General features: G+C 47.6%; 1 protein-coding gene across 1 annotated transcript in view; it reads left to right on the top strand.

Moving 5' to 3' along the window:
* Positions 1 to 21919, top strand: part of SETX (senataxin) — an 84797-nt gene extending 62878 nt beyond the window's left edge. The window contains 10 exon segments of the mRNA XM_013058609.2: positions 872 to 943; positions 3691 to 3840; positions 5090 to 5197; positions 8251 to 8438; positions 9496 to 9588; positions 11247 to 11411; positions 15441 to 15539; positions 16580 to 16667; positions 19761 to 20099; positions 20101 to 21919. Coding sequence (XP_012914063.1) covers positions 872 to 943; positions 3691 to 3840; positions 5090 to 5197; positions 8251 to 8438; positions 9496 to 9588; positions 11247 to 11411; positions 15441 to 15539; positions 16580 to 16667; positions 19761 to 20099; positions 20101 to 20505 — 1707 coding nt within the window. The 3' untranslated portion in view covers positions 20506 to 21919.
* Positions 21920 to 24967: the final 3048 nt, after the last annotated feature.

The following is a 24967-nucleotide window of genomic DNA, read 5'->3' as shown; positions in this document are numbered from 1 at the left end:
GGGTGTGCATACAGGTCTGATCCCTGTTCATAAGGGAATGTGAGCCATAGTTTACCAGGCCTGTGTTCTGTCCCCATCACTCTGGCTAGAGTAGTGACTGGGTTGTGATGAATAACCTGTTTGAACCACCCAGAAATTAATGCAGGACTGAGCCCCAGGGGTTAGACTGCTCAGCAGATAGAAGTAGCACACACGGGACGCACTGGGCAGAACAGCATCTCACACAGTGTTAAGGCTTGTTCTCAGACTATGCTTAAGTGGAGCTCAGGGTGCCAGATCCGAGAGAAACTGAGTAGATACATTCATTACGCTCAATCCTGCAGGAAGTACACATCCCTCCTCCAGGGGCCACACAGGGAGGTCAAGGCAGAGTGTGGACAGAGAGGCAGGACCTGGGGTGTGTGTCTTCGTTAGGGTCTGTGGGTGGAGTGCTTTCCGGGTCCTGGGCTAGGGCCATGTTGGGCCACTCGGACCAAAAGGGCAGGGCTTGTATAAGCTGCGTGGGCGTGCATCAGGAGCACAGGCGCTGGAGGCAGCGGGGTTGCTGGCCATGAGGGTGGTGCTGTTGGGGCTTCCATTTGCAGGGATTCTGGTTGCTCTCCTGCCCGGGATCAGTGTTTGTGTGAGGGCTGCTGTCCGTGAAGGGTCTCTGCAGGCTGCCTGGCTGGATGGTGTGCATGTGGGCCAGTGTGAGCCAGTGTGGCCCAAGGCACAGCCCGAGTGTCAGGACTCCGGGGGAGGAGAGAAGGAACTGGGTGAAGAGCGAGCCTCTCTCGGGCAGATCAGTGTCACCTGAAAGGCAGGACAGTCAGCTGGAAGCATTTGAAAATGCTCATTTTAACTTTAATGATTGTGTTCTTACTTTTTCCAGAGGCAAGAATTAGATGAAGAAATTGCAAAAGTTTCAAAAGAGAGGCAAGAACTAGCTTCTAAAATTAAAGAGGTAAGTGGTTCACCTGGAGCATTTTCCACGTTTTTCTCTCTTTCTCTTTATTATGAATTATTTCACACAACTGATGGGCTTTTCTCAATTACATTTAAAAATTTATTTATCATGGGGCGCCTGGGTGGCTCAGTGGATTGAGCCTCTGCCTTCGGCTCAGGTCATGGTCTCAGGGTCCTGGGATCGAGTCCCGCATCGGGCTCTCTGCTCAGCGGGGAGCCTGCTTCCCCCCCTTTTCTCTGCTTGCTGCTCTGCCTACTTGTGATCTCTGTCTGTCAAATGAATAAATAAAATCTTTACCAAAAAAAATTTATTTATTATGAAAAACTTCTTTAAATGTTAAAGTAGAGAAAATGATGCAGTTGCATGTACATTTGCTTTTTTTGCTTTAGCCTAATAATTCTTACCCTCACTAAGATTTATAAGAGAGAGGCGATTATACAGAGTAATCTTTTCCTTTTCTAGGTCTGGGTAAGCATTAAACTCCATTGTTAGGTGCTCCCCATGCCACGCCGCTGCAAAGTCGGTTATGATAACTGTCATAGATGAATAATTAGCGAAAGTAGATTTGAAGATGTTTTTCCTGTTAAAAAGAAAATGGAATTAGTGCCCACCCAGGGACACCAAAAAAAAAGGGGGGGGGGAGGAAAATCACATGTCAGGATTCAAGTAGAGTGATACTGGCTGGGGATTTGGCAAAAGAGAGTATGAACAAGTGTTCTGCAGTTCTTGATGGAAGTATTAACTTATATTTGTTTTTGATCATAAGAATCCTATAGTGTGTGTAACTTCTGCCCAGTATTCTTTGGATGTAAAAATACCATCAAGGGGCAGCTGGCTGGCTCAGTCAATGGAGCAGGTAACTCCATATTGTGAGTTTGTGAGTTTGAGCCCCATGTTGGGCATAGAACTTATTAAAGAATAAATTTTTTTTTTTTTAAGATTTTATTTATTTGACAGAGAGAGAGATCACAGGTAGGCAGAGAGGCAGGCAGAGAGAGCAAGGAAAGCAGACTCCCCACAGAGCAGAGAGACATATGTGGGACTCCATCCCAAGACCCTGAAATCATGACCAGAGCCAAAGGCAGAGACTTAACCCACTGAACCACCCAGTCGCCGTTAAAAATAAAATCTTTAAGATGGGATTGGGAGGGAGATAAACCATAAGTGACTCTTAATCTCACAAAACAAATTGAGGGTTGCTGGGGGGAAGGGGTTTGGGAGAGGGGGGTGGAGTTACGGATATTGGTGGGAGGGTATGTGCTATGGTGAGTGCTGCGAAGTGTGTAAAGCTGGCGATTCACAGACCTATACCCCTGGGGATAAAAATACATTATATGTTTATAAAAAATAATAAAAAAATAAAATCTTTTAAAAAAATGAATAAGATTTTGATCAAAGCAAGGATGAGCCAGGTATCCTAACCAGATTGCAGCCCTAATAAACCAGTGGGGGTCAGGGAGAGCAGGTTCTAGCAACTGGTGACGTGATTAGTATCTTTTTTTTTTTAGGTTTTATTTCTTTCAGAGAGTGAGTGAGAGAGAACATGAGAGGGGAGAGGGTCAGAGGGAGAAACAGACTCTCCACTGAGCAGGGAGCCCTATGTGGGACTCGATCCCAGGACTCTGAGGTCATGACCTAAGCCTAAAGCAGTTGCCCAACCAGTTGAGCCACCCAGGAGCCTGATGTTACTAGTATTTTTAAGCTGAAATTTTTCTCTTGAATGCATTTCTCTTTCTGGTAGAGCTAAATAAATAACATTTGAACTTAATTCATATTTCCATTAGCTGTTGGTTATTTAAATAAAAAGTTATGTGGAAAGATTTTTATTAAATTGTAAACTGAGCCCAAAATTCCTTCCCAAATTTAAGGCTGAAGTCTGTATTTACTGAAATCTGATTCTGCATATACTGTGGGTTTGCTCCTCGCCACCTTGTTCTGTGGCCCACGGAATTCATTGTACTTGGCACTTTTCCTCAAAAGGTGGCTGAGAGGGGAGGTGTGTGACAGTGCGTTCACGTGTGCCCCTGCGAGGGCCATGGTTGCCACCATCTCCCTGATGCTTCCACACATGGTTGGCAGTCCACGTCTGTGGTTGACCAGATGTGCCGGGATGAGCCCCTGTTCATAAGCCGGTACGGGCTCACTGAGTCCGATGAGATCGCTGGGTTATCAGCTTGGACCCTAGATGGGACGCGCACTGCCCGCACCGTGAAGCATTCTGTACGGCGGCGGCGGACTGAGGAGGCCTTTCTTACCGCGTGAGCACAGAGCTCCTCCTCTTCACAGGCGGTGGTGTTGGTACAAGCCTTTGTAAAAGAAGGAACAGCGTTGTGTACTTAAAAACCGACAGAAAAATGTGTATTCAAGCTGAGTTCTGACCCTAGTTTAACTCTGATAATTGCTTCACCACTGTCTCTACGCGTTCTGTACCTGCCCACGTACATCTGCTGTAAGGATTATAATTTGCTTTGACCAAATCAAGCCTGAATAAATTTTTCCTAATGAGCTTTAACTCCTTTTCTGAGCTTAGACTGTGCTGCGCTACACGGTGCTGTCCCGGCTGTTTTCTGATCGTCTTGAGCGTTTGTGCCGTTTTCTAGATTTGAGGTTCCTGGGACCTCTGTGCTCACTAAATATTTTTATCGTATAATAAATGGTGGATGTTTTACAGTAAAAACGGGCCTACCATAAGCAAGAATTTATATACAGTGAAAATACTGATTCATCTTTATTTGTTGTCTTAGGTTCAAGGACGCCCACAAAAAACACAGAGCATCATCATCTTGGAGTCCCATGTCATCTGCTGCACACTGAGCACAAGTGGTGGCTTACTGCTGGAGTCTGCTTTTCGTGGGCAAGGGGGTGTCCCCTTCAGTTGTGTCATTGTGGATGAGGTCAGTTGGCGCAGTTGGATGGTGCTGTGAGGGCCGAGTCTTGGGGGTCTTTGCTGCTGCTGACCTAGGGAGAGCAGGATCCGTGGGCCACTGGTGTTTACCTGCTGTCCTGTGTGTGTAGTCTCGTATGTTGGAATGTATTGCTGACAGCCCCTCACAGTTAAAACGGCTTTTCCAGAATTGGGATTCTGGAATCCCTGACTGTTCCAACAGATCTTTCCCAAGGAGTATCTCGCTTCTGCTTGGAATAGCTCTGGTTCCCTTTTGAAGCAGTTTTAATATAACTTTGGACAGCTCTGAGCCACAATATTTTCAGCTAACATCCTTTATCCGTAGTTCATTCATTGAGCAAGCATTTGTTGGGTACCTACTGTTTGCCAGAATGTGGAGCCAGAAGACAAAAGACGCAGAAAATGAGATACAGAGGATCAATCCAAGATCCGTTTTCACCAAACGAAAGAACAGACATCATGGAAGTGATGAAAATAATTGGAGAAAATGGCACTGAAGAGAAACTTGAGTCTTGCAGATGATGAGGCCTGCGGGGAGCAAGGAAGAAAGGGGGTGGCGGGGAGAGGGGGACTCACAGCCATGCAGTTCCCTTGGGCATGTGCCCAGAAGGAACAAAGAACATAGAACTGGGGCATTACATGCCTTCCAGCTGGCGGCTGGTTCCCAAGCGGTCATGGTGCCCGAGTGGTGCCGGCTTCACAGCGCCTCTGCGGTGGTGGTTCTTAATTGGCTGTCGAGAGTGTTTGTTTCTTTGTTGTTTTATTTTCTAACCAAAAAAAAAAAATAATAAACCAACCTTGTTTTTTTTGCTTACTTTATTTTTCTTATTTTTTTAAGTTATTTCAGTCACCTGGTGCTCATCACAATAAGTACACTCAAAAATCCTTTTTTTTTTTTTTTTTAAGAATTCATTTATTTATTTGACAGACAGAGATCACAAGCAGGCAGAGAGGCAGGCAGAGAGAGAGGAGGAAGCAGGCTCTCCGTGGAGCAGAGAGCCCGATGCAGGGCTCGACCCCAGGACTCTGGGATCATGACCTGAGCCGAAAGCAGAGGCTTTAACCCACTGAGCCACCCAGGCGCCCCCCAAAATCCTTATTTTTGATACTCAGTGCAGAAAGAGAAAGTGATACTTGTCTGAATGTTAGAACTTCTGTGAATTAGATAAAGTGCACACAGATAAAGAAACGGCAAAGGTGATTAAGAACACCTTCTCATTATGTACTTTATTCTCAAGGCCGGGCAGTCTTGTGAGGTTGAGACTCTCACTCCACTCATCCATCGTTGTAACAAGCTCATCCTCGTGGGAGATCCGAAACAGCTCCCTCCCACGGTCATTTCTATGGTAAGTTAGTTTCATGTTCATATTGCTTAAAAGTGGAAGGGCCTTCTTTGTTACTGTGTTTGGAGGGGTCTTTCTTGGATCAACATCTCTTACTTGGAAGGAAAAGGAGGGAATGGCTAAGAAAGGGGAAACACTGTTGGAATTTTAAGAGTAAGAGTCTGTAAAAATGTCCCTGTGTTCCTGATTGTGCTTCTGTGCACATGTGACGTGAGCAGGGTGGGTGCCCAAGACCAGAAGGCGAAGGCGAGAACGACCGTGTTCTGTGTGCGGCCTGCTCATTCTTGGGGAAAGGCAGTGCGCAGCTGTTTTAAGGGCTGTATCCAATCCATTTTAGTAACACACACACCATAACAATAATAGAAGAAAAATTTTAGAAGAAGTTTCCTAATCTTCTGATTTATATTTAAATGTATATATTTGAAAACATTATAAAGAGTACTTTAAATGTATTCTTAAGAGTACATTTTCAGTGCTAGAATTTTGTGTCCTGTCATACCAAAAAAAAAAGTGCTTCTCCTGTCCTCTGAAAGTACAGTGTCAGGAAAAGGGGCCCGTGAACCTCATTGTGGGAGGAAACAGCCCGCGCCGGGAATATGCCCGCCCTCTCTGCTCCCTCACCACAGAGAGCTCCTACCAATGCACGCCAGAATCAGGACGTTTGGTAGAGGGTTTGTAATCTGAATAGGTGTAGACCATGGCTTTGAATGTAATAATAGTTGAATATTTCACTGATCCGTGGATTGTTGGTACAGAGTGGTGGTTGCATAAATGACCCCAGAGAACAGATCATTTCAGAGCTTTTCTGTTCAGTTGTGGAATGAAAGCCAGCGGGTTGGTTGGTTTTTTGGTTTTTGTTCTTTTTTTGTCATTACTGTGTTTTGACTTTGGATTATTGAAAATGATAGCGCAGCTCTTTGACATCTGAGCATACATGCGCGACCACGCTGGGACTAGAAGCCCAGCCGTCTCCGAGTGGAAACCTGTGTCGATAGGAAGGAGTGGGGGGAAACGGTATTACTTTCTAAATCATAGGTTCTTTCTATACGTGATTTTAAATAGGTCTACGTAACTAAATAAAATGTTAGTAGTAGACATTCAACAGTTTCATCTACGTCCCCAGAAGCTGATGTACTCGCTAAGTTAGCCAAACCTATTTTGAATCTCTCTGGGGAAAAAGAAAAAGTAACAGTTCCACTTGTAGAAAAAAACTGAGTACATCCTACAAGATGATGCGGATTCTGTGTTCTAACACAGAAGGATATTCCTGATCTTTTTATAGACTAGGAAAAAAGACAACCCGGCACGGAATGCTTCTGCCCCCTTTAAAGCAAACCCTGTATACATACAGCCTCCACACACAGACCTTCCAGCCACCTGACATACCACATCTTAGCAACTTATATACTGTTTGTTACCCCTCCATGCAAGCTCCGTAAGGGCAGGGACTCTTGTCTGTTCTCTTCACTGTTTTAACACCAGCGCCTAAAACGGTGCCTGAATTAGGCTGGCACTCGATGACTATTGATGGAAAGAAATAAATAAACACACAACAAATGCCCAGCAAAATCTGTTAAAATACTCAACTAGGTTGTTCCCAGTAATTCTTAGAAACAGGTGGACAGAAAAGCATGTTGAGAAAATTAACTTTGTAATTTTCTAAATTTTTCTCAATAAGCCCATATTAATTCTATAATAATAATAGTAAAAAGCCCAAGTAGATTTTTCTCATTTTTGTTGCTGTTTTTATCCATCACCAAAGCAGTGAAGTTGGGGCCCATCAACAATCCGTTTTCACTACATGCTGAGTTCAAGAAGTTCAGTCCGTAAATTTGCAGAACACCATGTTATTTAAAAGAAATGCAGTGTGAGTTGGTTCTTGATTATTCTCCATGAACAGAATCACCGACAGCTCCCCTAATTTGTGAAGTAGGTTTTGGAACCTCACGTGCATGGCTTCCGCGGCATCACGTGTGGCCATCCCGTCTCCATTGTCTTAGTGTTTGTTTCTAGATTATGTAAGATGCAGTACTTTTTGAGTATTTCTATGATTTGACATTGAAAAGTATATCCCAAGGCACAGCTATAATAACATTAAAACTGTTCTCTTCATTTGTCTCTTAGGTCACTAATTTTTCAGGTCTTAACTCATTAACAGGTTTATGAAATCAATTTAGTCATTATTGTCACTTGTCTTTCTTCTCCACTGAAATACAAATTCTGTGACATTTGGTCTAATTTACCCAGCAGTCTCGGCACCCTAACTTCTAGATGGTCAGTGTTATGTTGGATAGACGGACGGATGGATACATGGGGAGACTGGTCTTTATAAGACTTGTGTACAGTGACAACCAGTATTTCTGTTTGTGAGAGAACACCTTAGATATAATTGTTAAAATCTGTGTTGCAGTTCTTTGTTTCTTTTATTATTGATTCTTTCAGGTGACCTCTGTTAGCATCAAAATAGCTTTACTTGTGGTCATTACAAGATCACATCTTTTCCTTTTTTTTTTTCTTAAAGTAAGTAGTTTCCACTCCAAACATGAGCCTTGAACTCACAACCCCGAGATAAAGGCTCACATGCTCACAAGCCAGCCAGGTGCCCGAGATCACATTTTTCTTTTTTCTTTTCTAAGATTTTTTTTTTTTTTTAAATTTATTCACTTGTCAGAGAGAGAGAGAGAGAGAGCGAGCGCACACAAGCAGGCAGAGAGGCAGGCAGAGGCAGAGAGAGAGGCAGGCTCCCTGCTGAGCAAGGAGCCCGATGCGGGACTCGATCCCAGGACCCTGGGATCATGACCTGAGCCGAAGGCAGAGGCTTAACCCACTGAGCCACCCAGGCATCCCCGAGATCACATTTTTCATATAAGCAGTATATGGGTTTTCTGAATAAACTGTTAACAGTCGAGCTACATGGCTCTCCAAGGCCTGAAGTCAGAAACATCTTTCTCTGAATCTGCTTCTTGGTCATACATATTAGTGCTCAGTCACTGTTTTTACAGCAGTAGGGAAAGTATGAACAAATGCTTAGAGATCGTTGTTCTCGCCCTTTCCAGAAAGCTCAGGAGTACGGCTATGACCAGTCAATGATGGCGCGCTTCTACAAGCTGCTGGAAGACAGCGTGGAGCACAGTGTGGTCGGCCGGCTGCCGGTCCTGCAGCTCACCGTTCAGTACCGGATGCACCCGGACATCTGTCTCTTCCCCTCCAGCTATGTTTACAACAGAAGCTTGAAGACGAGCAGGTGAGTTCCGCTCGTGGCTTTGTAGCTTGTTTTATTTGTGGGCTTAGCTGCTTAGGAAGAATAGCTGTTTTACTGTGTTCTTAAGTGTGACCTAAAAAGCATAACAGAGGTTTAGTACTTTTTTCTAGTTACAAAAGCCATGTTGATTTTAGCAAATGCAGATAAAAAAGAAGAGGGGAAGATGACTCTTATTTGTGCTGCCCAGAAATAATCACTGGTAACATTTTGGTATAGCTATTTCTAGTCCTTATACTATGCATATCTTATTTTACTTTTTTAGTTTTTAAATTTTTGAAAAAAAGAATCACACTATACTCAGCATAGTACGGATCTTTGACTTATGACGGAGTTATGTCCCAATAAATGTATCACAAATCAAAAGTGCATCTAATACACGTAACCTACCGAACACGGCGTAGCCTGGCCTACTGAAGTGTACTCAGAACACTTACATTGGCCTACAGTTAGGTAAAAATTCTCCAACACAAAGCCTGCTTTATAACTGTTGGTTATATAACTTATATATAACTTATCATATAACTTATCAAATACTGTACTGACAGTGACAGACAGAATGGTTGTTAAGTGTAGAAGTTGGTTACCCTCGTGACCGTGGGGCTGACCAGGAGTGGAGCCTCGCTGCTGCCCAGTGTCTCGTGAGAGGATTGTACTGCGTGTTGCTAGCCCCGGACAAGACTCAAATTCAAAATTCCAAGTACAGTTTCCACCAAAATGTATTGCTTTTGCACCATAGTTAAGTCACATAATGGTAGGTTGAACCATCCTAAGTTGTGGACTGTCTGTTTTCTCTGGCTGGCTTTTTTCACTTATCGTATTGGGAGTGACTTTTTAATTACAGTTATCTTTAATTGCATAGATCACTCTTCCTGGCCCAGAACAGAAATACAATCTGTTTTTTACCTTTTACTAAAACACATTTTGATAAAATAAGGTAGGTATTTTTTACCCCCAGCTCCCTCCCTAACAAAAAAATGTTAATAAAAATAAAATATTTTCTTGTAACTTGTATTCTGAATGGTGGCTGCTTTTTTTGTAGACAGACTGAAACCAGTCGCTGTTCATCAGACTGGCCATTTCAACCTTACCTGGTGTTCGATGTTGGAGACGGTTCAGAAAGACGGGACAATGAGTATGTTCTCCTCTCTTCATTCCCCGGGAGAGTCCCAGAGTTGTTATTTTTGTTCATATTTACATGGAAAACATTTTCCATACATCTCTTTGCCTTGTGTCAGGGCACAGGCATTCTGTAGCTAAGCTACTAGCTTTTCCTTTATTACCCTAAATTAACTAATATCTTTCTCTGTACATTTCGGCCTTTTAGTTCTTCTTAATCATGTAATGGGGATCATAATCGCTAGCATGGTAAGCACTTGAGTAAACACATGCTAAGATCACAGCTGTTGTAAAACAGATATGGCTGTTGTGCATGGCTCTTGTAATCTAAGAGGAGACACAGACACAAATGGGAATCCTCAGGTTTATTACTTATTCCAGCGGGTTACGTGGCGCGAGGATCAGTGTAGACCCGTTTGAATGAAGGTGGGAGACCGAGGGCACCCAGTACCTGATATGTGGGATTGTGAATAAGGAAACATACTCATGTGGTTTGTGGGGCACGAGAAAAAGTGGTTAGCGCAGGTCCCAGCGTGGAGTACAGGGAAATACAGGGGGCACTGAGTGCTCTGTGCCTTATTGATAAAACCCTTCCTCAGGAAGGGTTATGTATTAGTTGAGCTACCGGGGTGCGGGGAGAAGACATGGAGTGAAGAAGTTAGGGACACAGAGAAGCGGTTGATCCTAAGCGCTGTGGGGGGGAGGGTCACAGAGGAGGGTTCACCTGAGAGGTGACCAAGGAAAGTAAATTAGACTTCAGGGGTGGAAGAGCTAGCTGGCTAATGGTGGGGGGGTGGGGGGGTTACGATTTTATTTATTTATTTATCTGACAGGATAATGAGAGAGGGAGTGGGAGAGGAAGAAGCAGGCTTCCCGCAGAGCAGGGAGCCCAACACAGGGCTCGATCCCAGGACCCTGGGATTGTCACCTGAGCTGAAGGCTGATGCTTAATGACTGAGCCACCCAGGCGCCCCAACAGGATTTTCTATAGACTTAAACTTAAGTCGGAAGTTAAGATTGTGGGTATTAAAGGCCCTTGAAGTGAGACCAGTAAGGTGGCCTCAGGTGCAGTGCATGTAGCTCCTAGAGCGGTAGTGAAGGGGTCCCTGTAGTTCAGGAGGTGGGTAGGGAGAGCAGGACGAGGCCAGTAAGGAGGCAAGCCCACTGCAGGATTCCATGTTGTTCTCTAGGGGCCGTGTCTCGTTCAGACGGTGTGGACGGCATCACACCTCGGCTGTGTGGTACGTGGTTTGCACAGCCAGCGGTGGGGAATTAAGGAAGATACATGACTAAAGCACTTTTTTCAGTGTGTGGAAGATAGTAAATTTCTTAGTTTTAGCTGTTGATCATTCATATCTGCGTTATCGTAAATGCTTTTGTTCTTACTGTTGCTATCCCTGTTACAACAAATGAGAACGGTGAGTGACCTTCGGTTGATTTCAGAATCTTTTCTTTCTTACATCTTCTGTTTCACTGGGTGGTTATAGGTCTGCACGTGTGCAGTATTAATGGTCATTATAACAGCTTCTTTGAGCCGCTGATGACTGAATAAAGGTGAAACTTAACCTGCCTGCCCTTCACTGTAACGGAAAAGAAAGTAGGACTGAAGCTAGCAGTTGGACTGCTATTAGTTTTGATGTGTTTTGTTTTGTTTTTTTTTTTCATCTTATTTAGCTCATATGTAAATGTTCAAGAAATAAAACTGGTAATGGAAATAATTAAACTTATTAAAGACAAAAGAAGGGATGTTACTTTCCGGAACATTGGCATAATAACCCATTACAAGGCTCAGAAGACGATGATTCAGAAGGATTTGGACAAAGAATTTGATAGAAAAGGGTGAGGCATCTCTATTTTTACAGATATTTCCAGTTTTTCTGTTGAATTAAAAAGAAGAAGGAGGGGATCAAAGGAAACCTAACTCTAGGAAATGGTCTTAGGCCGTGGTGATACGGCAGGGGGAGACTCAAGGCTTTGGTCGTGCTGGGTAGGGAACACTCACACTCCTGGCCCTGCAGACCAGCCGTCGCCAGAGTACCTCCTGCTGGTCGCAGTGTCCTCACCACCATTGGCAGTGGACCCGACTGAGAAACCCTCAGCCTTTTCCTTTAGTTCCGTGACTTGTTAATCTGAATTCTCATTCTAGTAAGATTTACAAAGTAACACTTTCACTTAGAATAAAGTATTTAATCCTTTTCATGCCTTTATGTACAGGGTGAAGCTCATGTTTTTGTCTCCTCCTTACCTCAACAGTAAAATCAAAGATTAATTATTGGAAATTGATTAATTCAAAAATTTCTTAACTTAGGAACACACAAGCTACCAAAATTGGCTCTAGAAAAATTAGAAAATTTGAACAGACCTGTACAAAGTAAAGAGATGGAGTTAGTAATCAAACACTTTTCCAACAAAGGAAAACCCAGGACCAGGTGAATTCTACCAAACATTAAGATCAGAATTAACACCAATCCTTCTCAAACTTTTCCAAAACATAGAAGAGGAGGGAAGACTTTCTCACTCCTTTTATGAGGCCAATATTACCATACCAGAGCCATGGAAAGACATCACAAGAAGAGAGAAACTACAGGCCAGTATCCTTTATGAATATGGATGTTAAAAATCCTCAACAAAATATTGGGAACTGAATTCAGCAGCATATTAAAAGGATAATACACCAAGACCGTAGTGGGATTATCTCAGGAATGCAAGGTTGGTTCAATATACAAAAAAATCACTCGTGTGACACACCGTTATTAATAGAATAATGGGAGAAAACCCACATGATCATCTGAGTAGATATAGGAAGAGCATTTGATGAAATCCAACACCTTTCATGATGAAAACATTCAACAGACTAGGAATAGAAAAGAACTTTCTCAACCTAGTAAAAGGAATCTATGAAAAATCCCCAGCTAACCTACTTGATGGTGAAGCTGAATCCTGTCACCCCAGGATCAGGAATGACACCTGCTCTCACCATTGCTGGGCAGCACGGTATTAGAGGTTCTAAGCAGGATAATCGAGCAAGAAAAGAAATTAAAGGCACCCATATTATAAAAGAAGTCAAACTACCCTTTCTCATAGTTGGCAGGACATTTTATATAAAAAAACCACATAAACTATTCATTTTTAATGAGTTCAGCCAACTTGTAGGATGAAGATCAGTATACAGAGATTAGTTATATTTGTATTACAGTAGCAACGAGCAATCTGAAAAGGAAATTTAAAAAACAATCGTTTGTAATGGCATCAAAATGAACAAAGTAGGAATGAATGTAGTAAAGGTGTATAAAACATCAAAAAATACAAAACGTTGTTGAAGGAAATTAAAGAACACTGAGGTAAATGGAAAGACAGTCTTGTCTGTGGTTCGGAAGACTTCCTGATGTTAAGGGGGCAGCACTCCCCAGAGTGATTGATCCTACAGAGTCAGTGTTGTCTCTGGCAGAACCCAGCTGCCTGTTTTACAGAAATGGACAAGCTTAACCTAAAATTCATGTGGAAATGCAAGATACCCCAAATATCATGAAAAAGAACTACATGTTGGAGGGTTCACACTTTGCTCTTTCTGAACTTACTACTGGCAGAGCTGGTTATCAGGACTGGTGCTGTCCTAAGGATAGGCCTATAAACCAGTAGACTAGAATTGCCAGTTCAGAAAGAAACCCATTCATTAATGGCCAGGTGCTTTCCAACAAGGGTGCCAAGACCATTCATTTGGGAAGGAATAGTCTTTTTTTAAATGGTGCTGGGCCAACTAGATCTCCATATGCAAGAGAATGAATTTTTTTTTTTTTAATAGTGTGCAAGTGGGGTGAAGGAGGGGCGAGGGAGAGAGAAGGAGAATCTTAAAGGAGGCTCCGTGCCCAGCGCAGAACCAGACACGGGCTCCATCTCACCACCCTGAGATCATGACCTGCTCATGCCGAGATCAAGAGTGGGAAGCCTAACCGGCTGAGGTTAACCCAGCTTAACCCAGATGCTGTGAGAATGAATTTTGACTCCTGTCCCACAGCATACAGTGTATGAACTCAGAGTGGGTTAGAGCACTGAATCTAAGCGTAAAATTATAAAGTTCAGAGCTATAAACCTGTCTGACCTCAGATGAGACAGCAGTTTCTCAGCATGACACCCAAGCACGAGTTACCAAAGGAAAAATAGATAAACTGGGCTTCATAAAAATTTAGAAACTTGTGCATGTCAAAGTACACCATCAAAAAAGGGAGAAGACAGCCCCCAGAATGGGAAAATAGACGCATAGTTCCTGAATAACCATGGTTTGACTTAGAATTTTCCAACTTCATGATGGTGGCAAAGCAGTACACATTGAGTAGAAGCTCTACTGCAGATTTCAAATCTGAATCTTTTCCCCAGCCGGTGGCAGGCAGCACGATCCTCTCTCGTGCTGTTGGGCAGTAGCGGCCACTGCTCCCGGTCAGCACCGCAGTCAAGAGGGCGCATCTGATAACACTGACAGCCATTCTGTCCTGGTTCCAGAGCAGTCACATGACTTACAAACAGGCTTTGCCAAACTGTAGGCTGATGTAAGCATTCAGAGCCTATCTGAGGTCTGCCAGGCCAAGCCAGTGTTCGGTAGGTTAAGTGTAATAAATTATATTTTCAGCTTAGGATGTTTTTAAACTCATGGTGGGTTTATTGGGATGTAACGCCATCCTAGGTCAAGGAAAATCTGTACTTGCAAATCATGCATTTGAATTATATAAAGAACTCACACAACTCAAAAAGTTAAATAGTCTACTTTTTTTAATGGGCAAAGGATTCGAATAGCATTTCTCAAAAGTAGGTTGTAAACAAATGGTCAACAAGTATGTGAAAAGATGTTCCACATCGTTTGTCATTAGGGAGATGCAGATCAAAAGCACAGTGAGATCCCTTTTCACCCGTCTGAACAACGAATAAAAAGCCAGACAGTGAGGGACAGGTTGGGGCAAGGATGTTGAGAAATTGGAATCCTTTTGCATTGCTGGTGAGAATTTAAAATGGTAGATCACGGTGGAAAACATTTTGGCAGTTCCTCAAAGAATAAAGCATAGGGGCACCTGGGTGGCTCTGTCAAGTGTCCTCTTGATTTCAGCTTGGCCTGGGCCTGGTCTCAGGGTTGTGGGATCAAGCCCCGTGTCAGGCTCTGTGCTGGGCGTGAAGCCTGTTTGGGATTCTTTTCTCTCCCTCTCCCACTCCCCCATCGTTCACATGCATGCTTTCTCCGTTTCTCAAAAAAAAAAAAAAAAAAAAAAAAAAAGTGAAGCCTAGAATACCTGTATTTTTGAGGTATATCCCTGAAAAAACTGAAAAAACGTTTGCGCAGAAGCTCAGACGTGAGTGTTGCAGCAACGTTGTTCATAACGCTAACAAAGGGAAAACAGCCCAGATGTCCGTCCGCTGTAAGTGCGTAAATAAACCATGGGGCATCTGTGAGTCAAGTACGCAGCCCTGAGAGGAGTGCGGGGCCATTCCACGCCACGGCAGGGAGGAGCCCTGAGCATGGTCTAAGTCAAAGAAGCCAAGCAGGAAAGGCCACATATGTACGGTTCCATTCATACGACATTTCCAGACACGAAGTCTGTCTGTCGTAGATGCCAGGCCTGGAGAGAGGGGAAAATCGAGACTAACTGCTAGTAGGTCCAGGCGGAAGAACTGCAAAAGTACCCGGGGGTGATATTTGCATGGCCCAGCGGGTGTACGAGAAACCACCAAATGCTCCACTCAAGAGTGGTGACCTGTAGGTTACATGAATTACATTCTGCTAAAAGATCGAGTGAAAAAGCTGAAAAATGCCACTGTATAAATATGCATGTTTAGTAAGTATTCTAGCGGTTTCCAATAAGCATGTTTGTGTTCTATAAATAGGCCAGCAGAAGTAGATACCGTGGATGGGTTCCAGGGCCGGCAGAAGGATTGTGTCATTGTCACGTGTGTCCGAGCAAATACCGTGCAGGGCTCAATTGGGTGAGTGTCACCGGCTCTTCACTTGTCTGTGATCTCGAGTCCCATCTGTTTCCGATTGCTGCTGGGGAATACCACTTGTTGCAGTATTTTCCTTTGTTAGAAACTTGTGTCACATCATGAAACGTTCTTGTTTCACTTGTAGAGTTGATCCGCTGTCACGTCTGCTTCTCTTGGACCTTGTCTGTCACCTGCCTCCAAGGGCAGTCTGTTCCTTCACTTCCTAAGAGTGACCATCTCTTGGCTCGGGGTAGTCGGCCTGTCCTCTCCACGATCTGTCACGGAGGGGCTTTTCATCTTCCCTGTGTTTTTGTGCTTTGCTAAGTTTGTAAACCTTAGCTCCTGTCCGTTTACTCACTGAAGATGTCAAGGACACTGTAGCAAGTGACAGACAGGAGACTCCAAGTTCCAGAGCCCGGACACTCGTGTGGCTGCTTTTTCCTGCTCTCGAGGAATGGGTGAAATTCACAGTTTAGAAATGTGTTTCCCTGCTCTTAAAGGAAATAGTGACGTGAGTTCCCTCCGCCCGTTCGGAGAGTCTGCATGGACAGGTGGGGCCCTGGCATCTCTGGGGCGTCCCATGGAGCAGAACAGTCGCCTTCTTGACTCAGCAGTTCTGTTGTCTCCGAGCCCTCCTCAGATCTGGTGGTACCTTTTCCTGATATGTGCGTGCTTCTGCTCTGCCTCCACAGCACTTTACTGATCCTCACACAGATTTCGAATAACTGACTAGTAGCGTATTTTTAGGACATCTCTAGAGCTTAAGAACGCCACCTTTAAACTTCCCAGAATCTCATCCAAGGCAGAACACAAGATTGGCAGACGGATGCATCACTTTGAAGGAAAGCTCCAGGCTTTTCGTTTCCAGGTTTTAACGGGAATGGCTGCTTTGCCAGGGACCCTGTGTTGGGAAGAGGGAGAAAGTGATGCACTGTTAAAGGAGGAGAAGGAGCCCCAGGACAGTCGTCTGAAGCAGCGTCTGTGTCCCCGCACTCATGCTAAGTCACTCTGCGGCAGGAAGTAACTTTGCTTTTGTCACTTAGGTTTCTGGCAAGTTTGCAGAGACTGAACGTCACCATCACACGAGCCAAGTACAGCCTCTTCATCCTTGGACACTTAAGGACCCTCATGGTAGGTGCATTCTGGGAGCAGAGTGCTCTGGAGCTCGCCCAGCGTGACTGATACTGGGTTGAGCTTTTGTCTCTATTTTCCATGAGTGCGGAATTGATGCGGGTTACAGAACAGTGAGCTGCTTCCCCTGGCTGCCCTGTCCTTCAGCAGCTTCTGCCTGGAGCTTTCGCAGATGTAAACCACTCACCCTGTCCCAGTCCGAGGCCCACACTCTCCACAATTAAAAAAAAAATACGTCTCTGTCCTAGGACTGTTGAGCTCTGTAAAGCCACCCACATGTGGAAAGTGCTAGCACAGTTGCTGGCACTCAGCGGACAGTCAGCTGTTGTGGCTGTTACTGGCCCAGCTTAACGCCAGCTCGAGGGAGCTTGGATCTTTTCTGTCTTGGCACTGGGAGCTTGCTGCGTGCTCTGTGTCGCTTGGGTGGGGGGAGGCGGGGTGGGTTCGCATCCGACCAAGAGTGCGGCCTCCGTTGGTGATAGCACAGCTCACCGGCGCAGGTGTTTGCTGCTTCCCTCGCTAGCGATCGTTAGCTTTGAATTCTTCCCATTTTTGTGTCTCACAAAGTCAGTGGTTATGATAGTAGAGGAGCGGAGCTAATGCATTGGATTTTTTCAGCTAGTTTTCCCCGTGTTTTCTGGTATGTACCACCAGAGGGAGTTCAAACACAGTCTTTCTCATTCCGTTTTTCCCTACATCTGTGGTCTTCAATTTCTGTAGTTTGTGTGCCCCCTTGAAGGACTCTTTAAAAGCTGCATACCACCTATTTTTAAGTTGATATCAAAAATTTGTTATGGTAAGTTTAAGTATTGTTTAAGATTTTGAGTATATTACAAATACTGATATTGTAAAATAAAACTTTATTTTACATCACTCTTAAATGAATCCATTGGAAACAATTGGACTCCTGGTCCGACTTTTTATAGAATTGTTTTCCCTTGTACCATGAGGATCTAAGTGTTAAAAAGTGGTTTCTCATCAGTTGATGAACCCGTTCGAATTATTTTTTTACACAGTTGAATTTTGGTAATGTTTTATCCTGAAAGTTAAAAGATAGAGCTGTGTGTCTCCTAGCGACACCCTGATTGAAGGAGACTTCCTGGGCACCCCTGTTTTCACTGCCCCCTCGGGTACCCAGGAGTCTGCTTGTGCCCTGGCAGCCGCATCGTGCCCCGTGGAGAGACTGGGGATGGGCAGGTTGTGACTGTGCAGGACGGAGTCGGGGCGGGGTAGCCCCCAGGAGCAGGCAGGGAGCTGGGGCGTCTGCACCCTGAACAATAGGAAAACTCCCAGTGTATCCCTTGGGCTGGTTTGTTTTGTTTTTTCAAATTCTTACCCCAGTTTCCCTTATAGAAATGGAGTCAGTGGTGAAGACACTTGATTTCCTCTGAGAAACCAAGAGTAACAGCCCATTCCCAAAACTGTTTTTATGATCCTCGGCTCGGATTAAACACCAGGTTGAGGTGCTGTAGATTTGGCAAAAATAGCAGTGAGGCCATCTGCTTCACGGCACAGCCACGCTTCAGCCTCGGGGGGGAGATGCTCTGCTGCGCTCCAGAGTGAGGAAGAGGCCCGAGCCCCAGGCCCGGGAGTGCTCCCGTGGACTATCTGGTGCTTCCCGGGCCTCTGCGTGTGCATTGTATGCAAACCTTTTGCCCTCACAGAATCCCAGTCCATCCGATCCAAGAAGCCATTATGAGAGGAATCATTATTTTATGTACTACTATCAAACTGTGATACTTTATTTTCACGTAGAATTTTTATATTTATTTAAAGAACTTTTCTAGGCTTGTTTTGACAAGACAGACTTTTATCCTGTCGCCCTTGTTCATATGTAAAAGAGAAAGTACAAACAGGATGAGTAGGCCGCAGAACTCCTGAAAGGACTTCACTTTCGGAGTCTAGCGCTCCAGAATCGTTCCCCAGGTCACAGTCACACACGTCCTTGTTCCCGCCACAGGCTGTTCCCTGCGCCGTCAGAAGCGTTGGAAACTCCGTATTTCCTAAGGGTGCCTCCCCATGGTCTCTGGGCTTCTCTTCCAACTCCTGGTCTCCGTTCTCCCCGGTAGTAGTGCTGCTACTTTCGGGTCTCATCAGAAGGTGCTGTGGGTGGGTTTTTAGGCGTGCTGGGACTCGTTCTTTAAGTGGTTTATTGGCTGAAAGTCAAGGAGTTGCTGTTGCCGAGCCATGAGTTCCTCCAGGATTAGCTACTTAGAAAGTGCTGCCTGGCCAGGGGGTGCCCCAAATCAAGAAATGGTAAAATGTGAAAACAATGTGCATTTTAGAGTTAGCTAAAACGTTATGCCCATTTTACAGATGAGGAAACAGGCTCAGAGAGGTTAACTTGACCAAGGTCATGCCACAAGTAAGGACTGCTACCCTCACCTAGTTTTTTGACTAGGGCAGGAGGCTCCACGAGGGCCGCTGTTGTCTTCCTTCTAAAGAGGTGCACGTTCTGATGGTTGTGAAGCGGGTTATTGCTGAGGAGAGTCCGGCGGGAGGAGAGGAGCGATCAGTGCAGTCGGGCTTCCTTCTCCTCCGGCTTGCTTTCACGACTTAAGTTCCTCCGGAAAAGAGACCAGACCGTGGGAAAGTTCTGTGGAATGGTTGTCTCCATGGATGAAGACGGTTTAGCCCTTTGGAGTCTGGGAGGCCTTTGGGAATTGAGTGAAGGCTGTGGGACTCTTTCTAGAATACTCACACTCACACCCCACAAAAGTTAGGGCTCTCTGAAACCAAGCCTTCCTGCTCCACAGTGTTAGCCTTTCGAGAGAGAGGCAGGACTCTAGGTCAAGTGTCCGGGGGAACTTCCTGGGGTGACAGAGCTGTCCTGTGTCTGCTCCATCCAGCGCACGAACTGAGAGCCACGTGGTGAAATGGCGGACATTCTTTGTCCCAGGCCGTGACCGGTGCTCTTTTCCGATAACATGGCTTCGTGATTCTGTATTTGAACTTACTTTTTCTTTAATGGATTCTTGAGAATCTGTTCGCGAAGTATATTTGTTGCTACTCAGAAATGAGAGCAGAAACTCACACTTCCCAAGCCTCTGAGTATTCTGGGCGTGTGATTGTTTCTCCCTCCTCTGTTTCCAGGAGAACCAGCACTGGAACCACCTGATCCAGGATGCCCAGAAGCGGGGCGCCATCATCAAGACGTGTGACAGGAACTACAGGCACGACGCGGCCAAGATCCTGAAGCTGAAGCCAGTGCTGCAGAGAAGCGCGACACACCCCCCCGCCGTCGCCCCCGAGGCGTCCAGACCCCTGGGCGGCTTGCCCAGCAGCAGGCTGGACAGCGAGCTTGCCAAGACGTCCATCACGTCTCTCTACCACACGCCCTCGGACTCCAGGGAGTCTGCTGGTCCCGTCACGGCAAAGGACCCTGAAAGGCCCCTTATCCAGGACCGGCTTCGGGACCCAAGACTGCTTAGGACGGCTGGGCCTGGACCCTGAAACCAGAGGGCCGTGCCTCAGGGATCCGCAGCCTTCAAGCCCCCAGCATCCCGGGGCGACACCGCCCTCGGGGGAGCCAGGCTTCCCCGGGAGTCCCCAGGATGTGGGAGGCGCTCAGCAGTCCACTGCCAGGGGGGCCGCTCTGAACAACCACAAACCTCAGGCACACTGTGACCCTGCAGCTGCTGGGACCGAGGACTCCGCGAGTAAAAGAAGATGTGACTGGGAAGAAGGGCTCGGCTCCAGGAGAGAGACGCGAGCTTTCAGTGAGGGGGACCAAGAGACGTGGAGCCCGGAGAGCTACCGCTCGAAGAGGAACCCGGGCTGGGACAGGAGGGGCCTGGAGAGGGAGGACGGCAGCTCCAAGAGAAGGAGACTTTCCTAGGAAGGCCACGTGGCTCGGACTGGCCGCCGCCGCGCCGTGGCAGGCTTAAGATGACCAGCTCACGGGATGTCCAGATGAGATGTTGTTTGTTTGGTTTTTTTTCCTTAAAGGAGTTTGTGTGCCATTGGGAAGCACGGAAAGTGCACCCTGACCCCCGGGCCTCGCGGTCATCTGCCGTAGCTCAGTTGCAGACGCTTTCGAGGGCCTTTGTGTGTCTGCAGTATTGTCCTTGAAGTCGGAGACTTCGAATGTTGATCCCTTGTTCTAAGATAAGGGGTCAGACGGGGTGCGTGTTGTAGAAGTTGAAATGTATATTTATATAGCAAATAACAAATCGTTTTAAAATTTAATCTAGTAGACCGCTTTTCTTCTGCTTAAAATGTTGTTCACTTTCAAGAGAACAAACTTTATATTCACCAAAAAAAAAAAAAAACGCAGGAGGAGGAGGCCAGGCCCTTTTCAGACGTGTGCACAGTGCAGGCTCTGGAGGAGGCCGGGTTCTAGCGGTGGGCCAGAGGGCTCCGGTTCTCGTTCAGAAAACCAGTGTCCTCTCCTGGGGGAGCCTGTGGGCAGCTAAGTCGTGTTAGGTGCAGATCTGCGGACGCTGGATGTTTTCTGATTAGGCTCCTTGGCCCAGGGTAGTACCCCGCCCTGCCGAGGCCAGCCTGCTCCAGGCAGCACGTGGTTTTCGAGCTGAAATTCAAGTTCCCCTTGAAATAGACGAAGGCGAACCGAAAGAATAATTCTTGACCCACCATTCAGATGTGTCCAGCGTAGTGTGGGTGTCCCATAGCTGGTGGGTGACAGGTCCCGTGGTTGCTGGGTCGGGAGCCCCGCGGGGGACCCTGGGGAGCTGCATGTTAGACGTCTGCCCAGGGGACCTGGTCATTGACCCGGCAGCTTAGGACCCAGGAGGGCCGGCCAGATAGAATACTGTAGGCGGGAAAGAAACTGCCCTTCCAGGGAGAAGGCTGAAGGGAAGTGCAGACAGGGGAAGTTGGGACCAGGGAGAGAGTTGACAGGTTTCCTGTGATCTTTGGAGACTGTGCTGCCTGATGAAAAGACACCACTGTTGCAGGGTCATCTGTTAGAGGGGCTTGTGCCGTGGAACGTGGTGCCCTGGGGAAGGGGACGTTTGAGTGTGTGCACAGGGTCGGGGGTGAGGGGTCTGTCGTGGCGAAGTCCAGCTTTCCAAACACACACAGACACGAGAGTAGGTTGTAGCCACAGATGGTGCTTGTCGGAAGTAGTGGTTTGTGGGGAAGGCTGTGCCGCCCATCAGTGGATCTGGGGAGGGCAGCATCGCGAAGATGGGTGGGCACCGTTCGAAATTTTCCCAGCTGCTTTTAGGCAGAGGGCTTTGTGTCAAATTCTACTGAAGCTTGTTATTAAAAGCTTTAAATGTTTGTCAAAAGTGTACACATTCTGCTTCTTCATTACCCACATCGCTCCGACGGGGGTCCGGACACCTGGTGACGTCGAGTGGGCACCCCCGGCCCTCAGGGAGCACACGCTCCGGCCCCACGGTCACCCTGTCCCTGTGTGCCCGCAGAGGGCGGGTCCCCGGCCAGCGTGAGTGCAGGGCGAGCCGCACCCTGGCCAGAGGAGGCCTCTGTGAGCTTCCTGCTTGTGCCTTTGGCCAGAAACGTCTTTGTTACTTTGATGGACTTTTCCTATTACTCCACTTGAGCAAATTCTTGGTGTTAGCAGTTCAAAGGGTCTAAACTCCGTTTAGAGAGTTCCATCCCCAGGCTGTGGACTTCGCTGCCGGGCTCGGACCAAGGTCCTCGGTGAGCCTGTCCTCACACACCGTGTCCCATCTGCTGGTTCCCCGCGCTCCCCCGTAGGAGCCTGTGTCCTGCTGGCCTTGCCCCACGAGCACAGCCTGCCGGACGCTGCACTTGACACTGTTTGTTTATCCAGTTGGTAAGAAAATGTTGGCACAAAGTGTCTCACACGCGGCTGTCACCGCGCGAGTGAGGGTGGTCCTTGCAGAGAGAGGAACAGGCTCTGCTCTGTCCTCAGCCGCGGCGCCGCAGCACACGGCCTGTCTCCGTAGTCCTCCTCCCGCCAGGAGGATGTTCCGCTTAAAAGCTTGTTTTGCTGCTCTGTGTATACTTTTCCTTGAATTTATGTGCTGGTTTATTTGGTTCTGTTTTCATGTATCACCAGGAGCAAATGTGATAAGTACATATGAGTAACTCCTGTAAATGGATTTTATAACAAAACTGTACTAAACTATTTTCTAAAATTAGTTGCGCAGATGATAATTTTTTGCTGCTGCTTTGACTCTTTCCGTGCTCTGAGTTCACAGCTGGGAGGTAGGAAACAGTAGCCCTCTTTGTGAAAAGGTCCATTTTAAGAGAAACTGGTGAAATCGACACCAGAAAACCGGCCTCAATGAGGTGGGATTCAGGGTCCGTGCGCTCAACAGCAGGCTCCGCCGCCACGTGGTCTGTCCGGAGGAAGCATGTGGCCGGGATTTGCTTTATTCAGGTCTGTTCTCCAGCCCCCCTGCTGCCCCTTCCAAGCTCTTGGGGTGATGGAGTGTCATCTCTGAGGCCACAAGGTGTCTCACCACCAGCCCTGGTGGCCAGTCCTCTTTGGGAGCTTGGCCCGATCGAAAAAGACGCTCCTCTCTAGGCGGAGGCTGGGGAGGGTCGGGGAGGCCGGGCGGGCGCGAGTGGAGCTTCCAGAGGCAAGACGGGTGCAGACGTCCAAGTTGGGGTGACTGCCGGCGCCCACAGAGGTGGGGCGCGCGTCCTACGAGCCATGGCTGCAGGTGCGATGTGGGACTCGGCCAGGCTCCTGGCGGAGGGCCGCTTGCTCGTTCCAGATGCCGAGCAAGTCCCTGGGAGGGTGAAGTGATGGGGGCAGGAGTGAGACCAGGGATCCGATGGCCATTTCGTCCATGGAGTTCATTACCGTCGCCATCTGTGGCAGGGATTTTTAAAGGTCCTCCTGCTCAACACCCACGCAGTCCCCGCCACCTCCCTGGGGTCGCCATTCATTGTTTGAGGAATAAATAATTCAGGGAGGAAGCTGAAACTGAACTTCGGCTTACGCAGAATTTACGCGTTGTGCCGCGCACGGCAGCACTTTGTGTTCTCAGGGGACCCGTCTGTCATCCACCCTGGCCTGTACGGAGGCATCTGCCACGTCAAGGGGCATAAATGGTATCTGTAGACAGATGGGGTGCTGGAGGCCCGCCGGGCGGTCCGCGGGGGCCCTGCTCCCGGGCGCTCAAGCTGGGCTGTGCGGGCGGACGGGGCCACCTTTGTGCTGCAGCCGCGTCCCCGCATAGAGAGGTGTTAGCGTGTCATTTTCTTAAATTTGTGTTTATTTTTTTAATTTCAGTGTTCCATCGTGTCATTTTCAACCTGGGGACCCGCTTCGGAGTCACCCGGGGAGCTCTGGAAGAGTTCCATTCCTGGGCTCTGCCCGGGGGTTTCTGACATAAGGGGTCCAGGGCCCAGCACTCGCTGCCTGTTCTGTTCCTTTCTCTTTTTTTTGAAACTCTTAAACTCCCTCGCAGGGGATTCTGCGGAGCAGCCTGGCTTCGCGGGGTCAGGAGTGAGGAGCAGCCCTGGGGCCCGTGGGGGTCACGTCTGCCTCCCTCAACGCATTGTCTCTCCCAGGAGCCCCAGATAGGGCCAAGCCCACCACGAAAGGCCATCAGGGGGCCTTTGCTTTCGCTCAGATGACGGTCCCCAAGGACAGCAGGGGGGGTGGGGGGGGGGAAGAACGGAAAACCGCTCGGGGGACTCCGGGCTGTTAGAAGGGAGGACATCCGGAGGGAGTCCTCGTGGCCCACGAGGGCTCGAGAAGGCAGCCAGTCTGGTACTGGTCCGGCCAGGAAGGCCGTGTGGCTGTTGTTTAGGCGAGGGGACCCCGGCGCCGGGGCTGCATGTGGGGTCGAAGTCACTCATGGCCAAGTCCACTGGGCACGTGCACTCCCCTTCGTGATAACCGGAGCTTTCCCACCAAGCGCTGACACCAGAGCCGCCGTTGTCCCTGTGGGGACGTGCCCAGGGTGCTGCAGCTGAGAACTAGCGGAGCTACGGTCCGGTGACCGGAAAGCCCTTGCTCCTGACCCCTACGGTAGGTGTCAGCAGGACAAAGGGCCAGGCTGGCCCCACGCACACAGACCTGAGAAGGACTCGGTGTTGACCGGACGGGGGCAGCTCGGCCTAGCTCCGCCCTGGCCACCGGCAGCCTCCAGGGCCGTCACTAGACCTGAACATGGAAATTGGGGTTTGAGTTCTTTTTCTGATTCTTTTCACCAGTAGGTTCCAAAATCAGGCCCCCAGCGCCGGGGTTCTGGGGAGGAAGAGGCTAAGCGCGCGGTAGGTTTCTGTCCCCGCGCATTCGGGCTGCTGCAACGAAATCCCAGGGACCGGGCGCCTTCCGAACGTCCTCGGCCCGCTCCGGAGGCCGGGAGTCCCAGGTGGCGGCACCAGCG

The sequence above is a fragment of the Mustela putorius genome, unplaced genomic scaffold, assembly GCF_011764305.1.
Source record: "Mustela putorius furo isolate JIRA1106 unplaced genomic scaffold, ASM1176430v1.1 tig00000596_pilon_pilon_pilon, whole genome shotgun sequence".
Taxonomy (NCBI): domain Eukaryota; kingdom Metazoa; phylum Chordata; class Mammalia; order Carnivora; family Mustelidae; genus Mustela; species Mustela putorius.
This window is presented reverse-complemented; position numbering and strand designations above follow the sequence as displayed.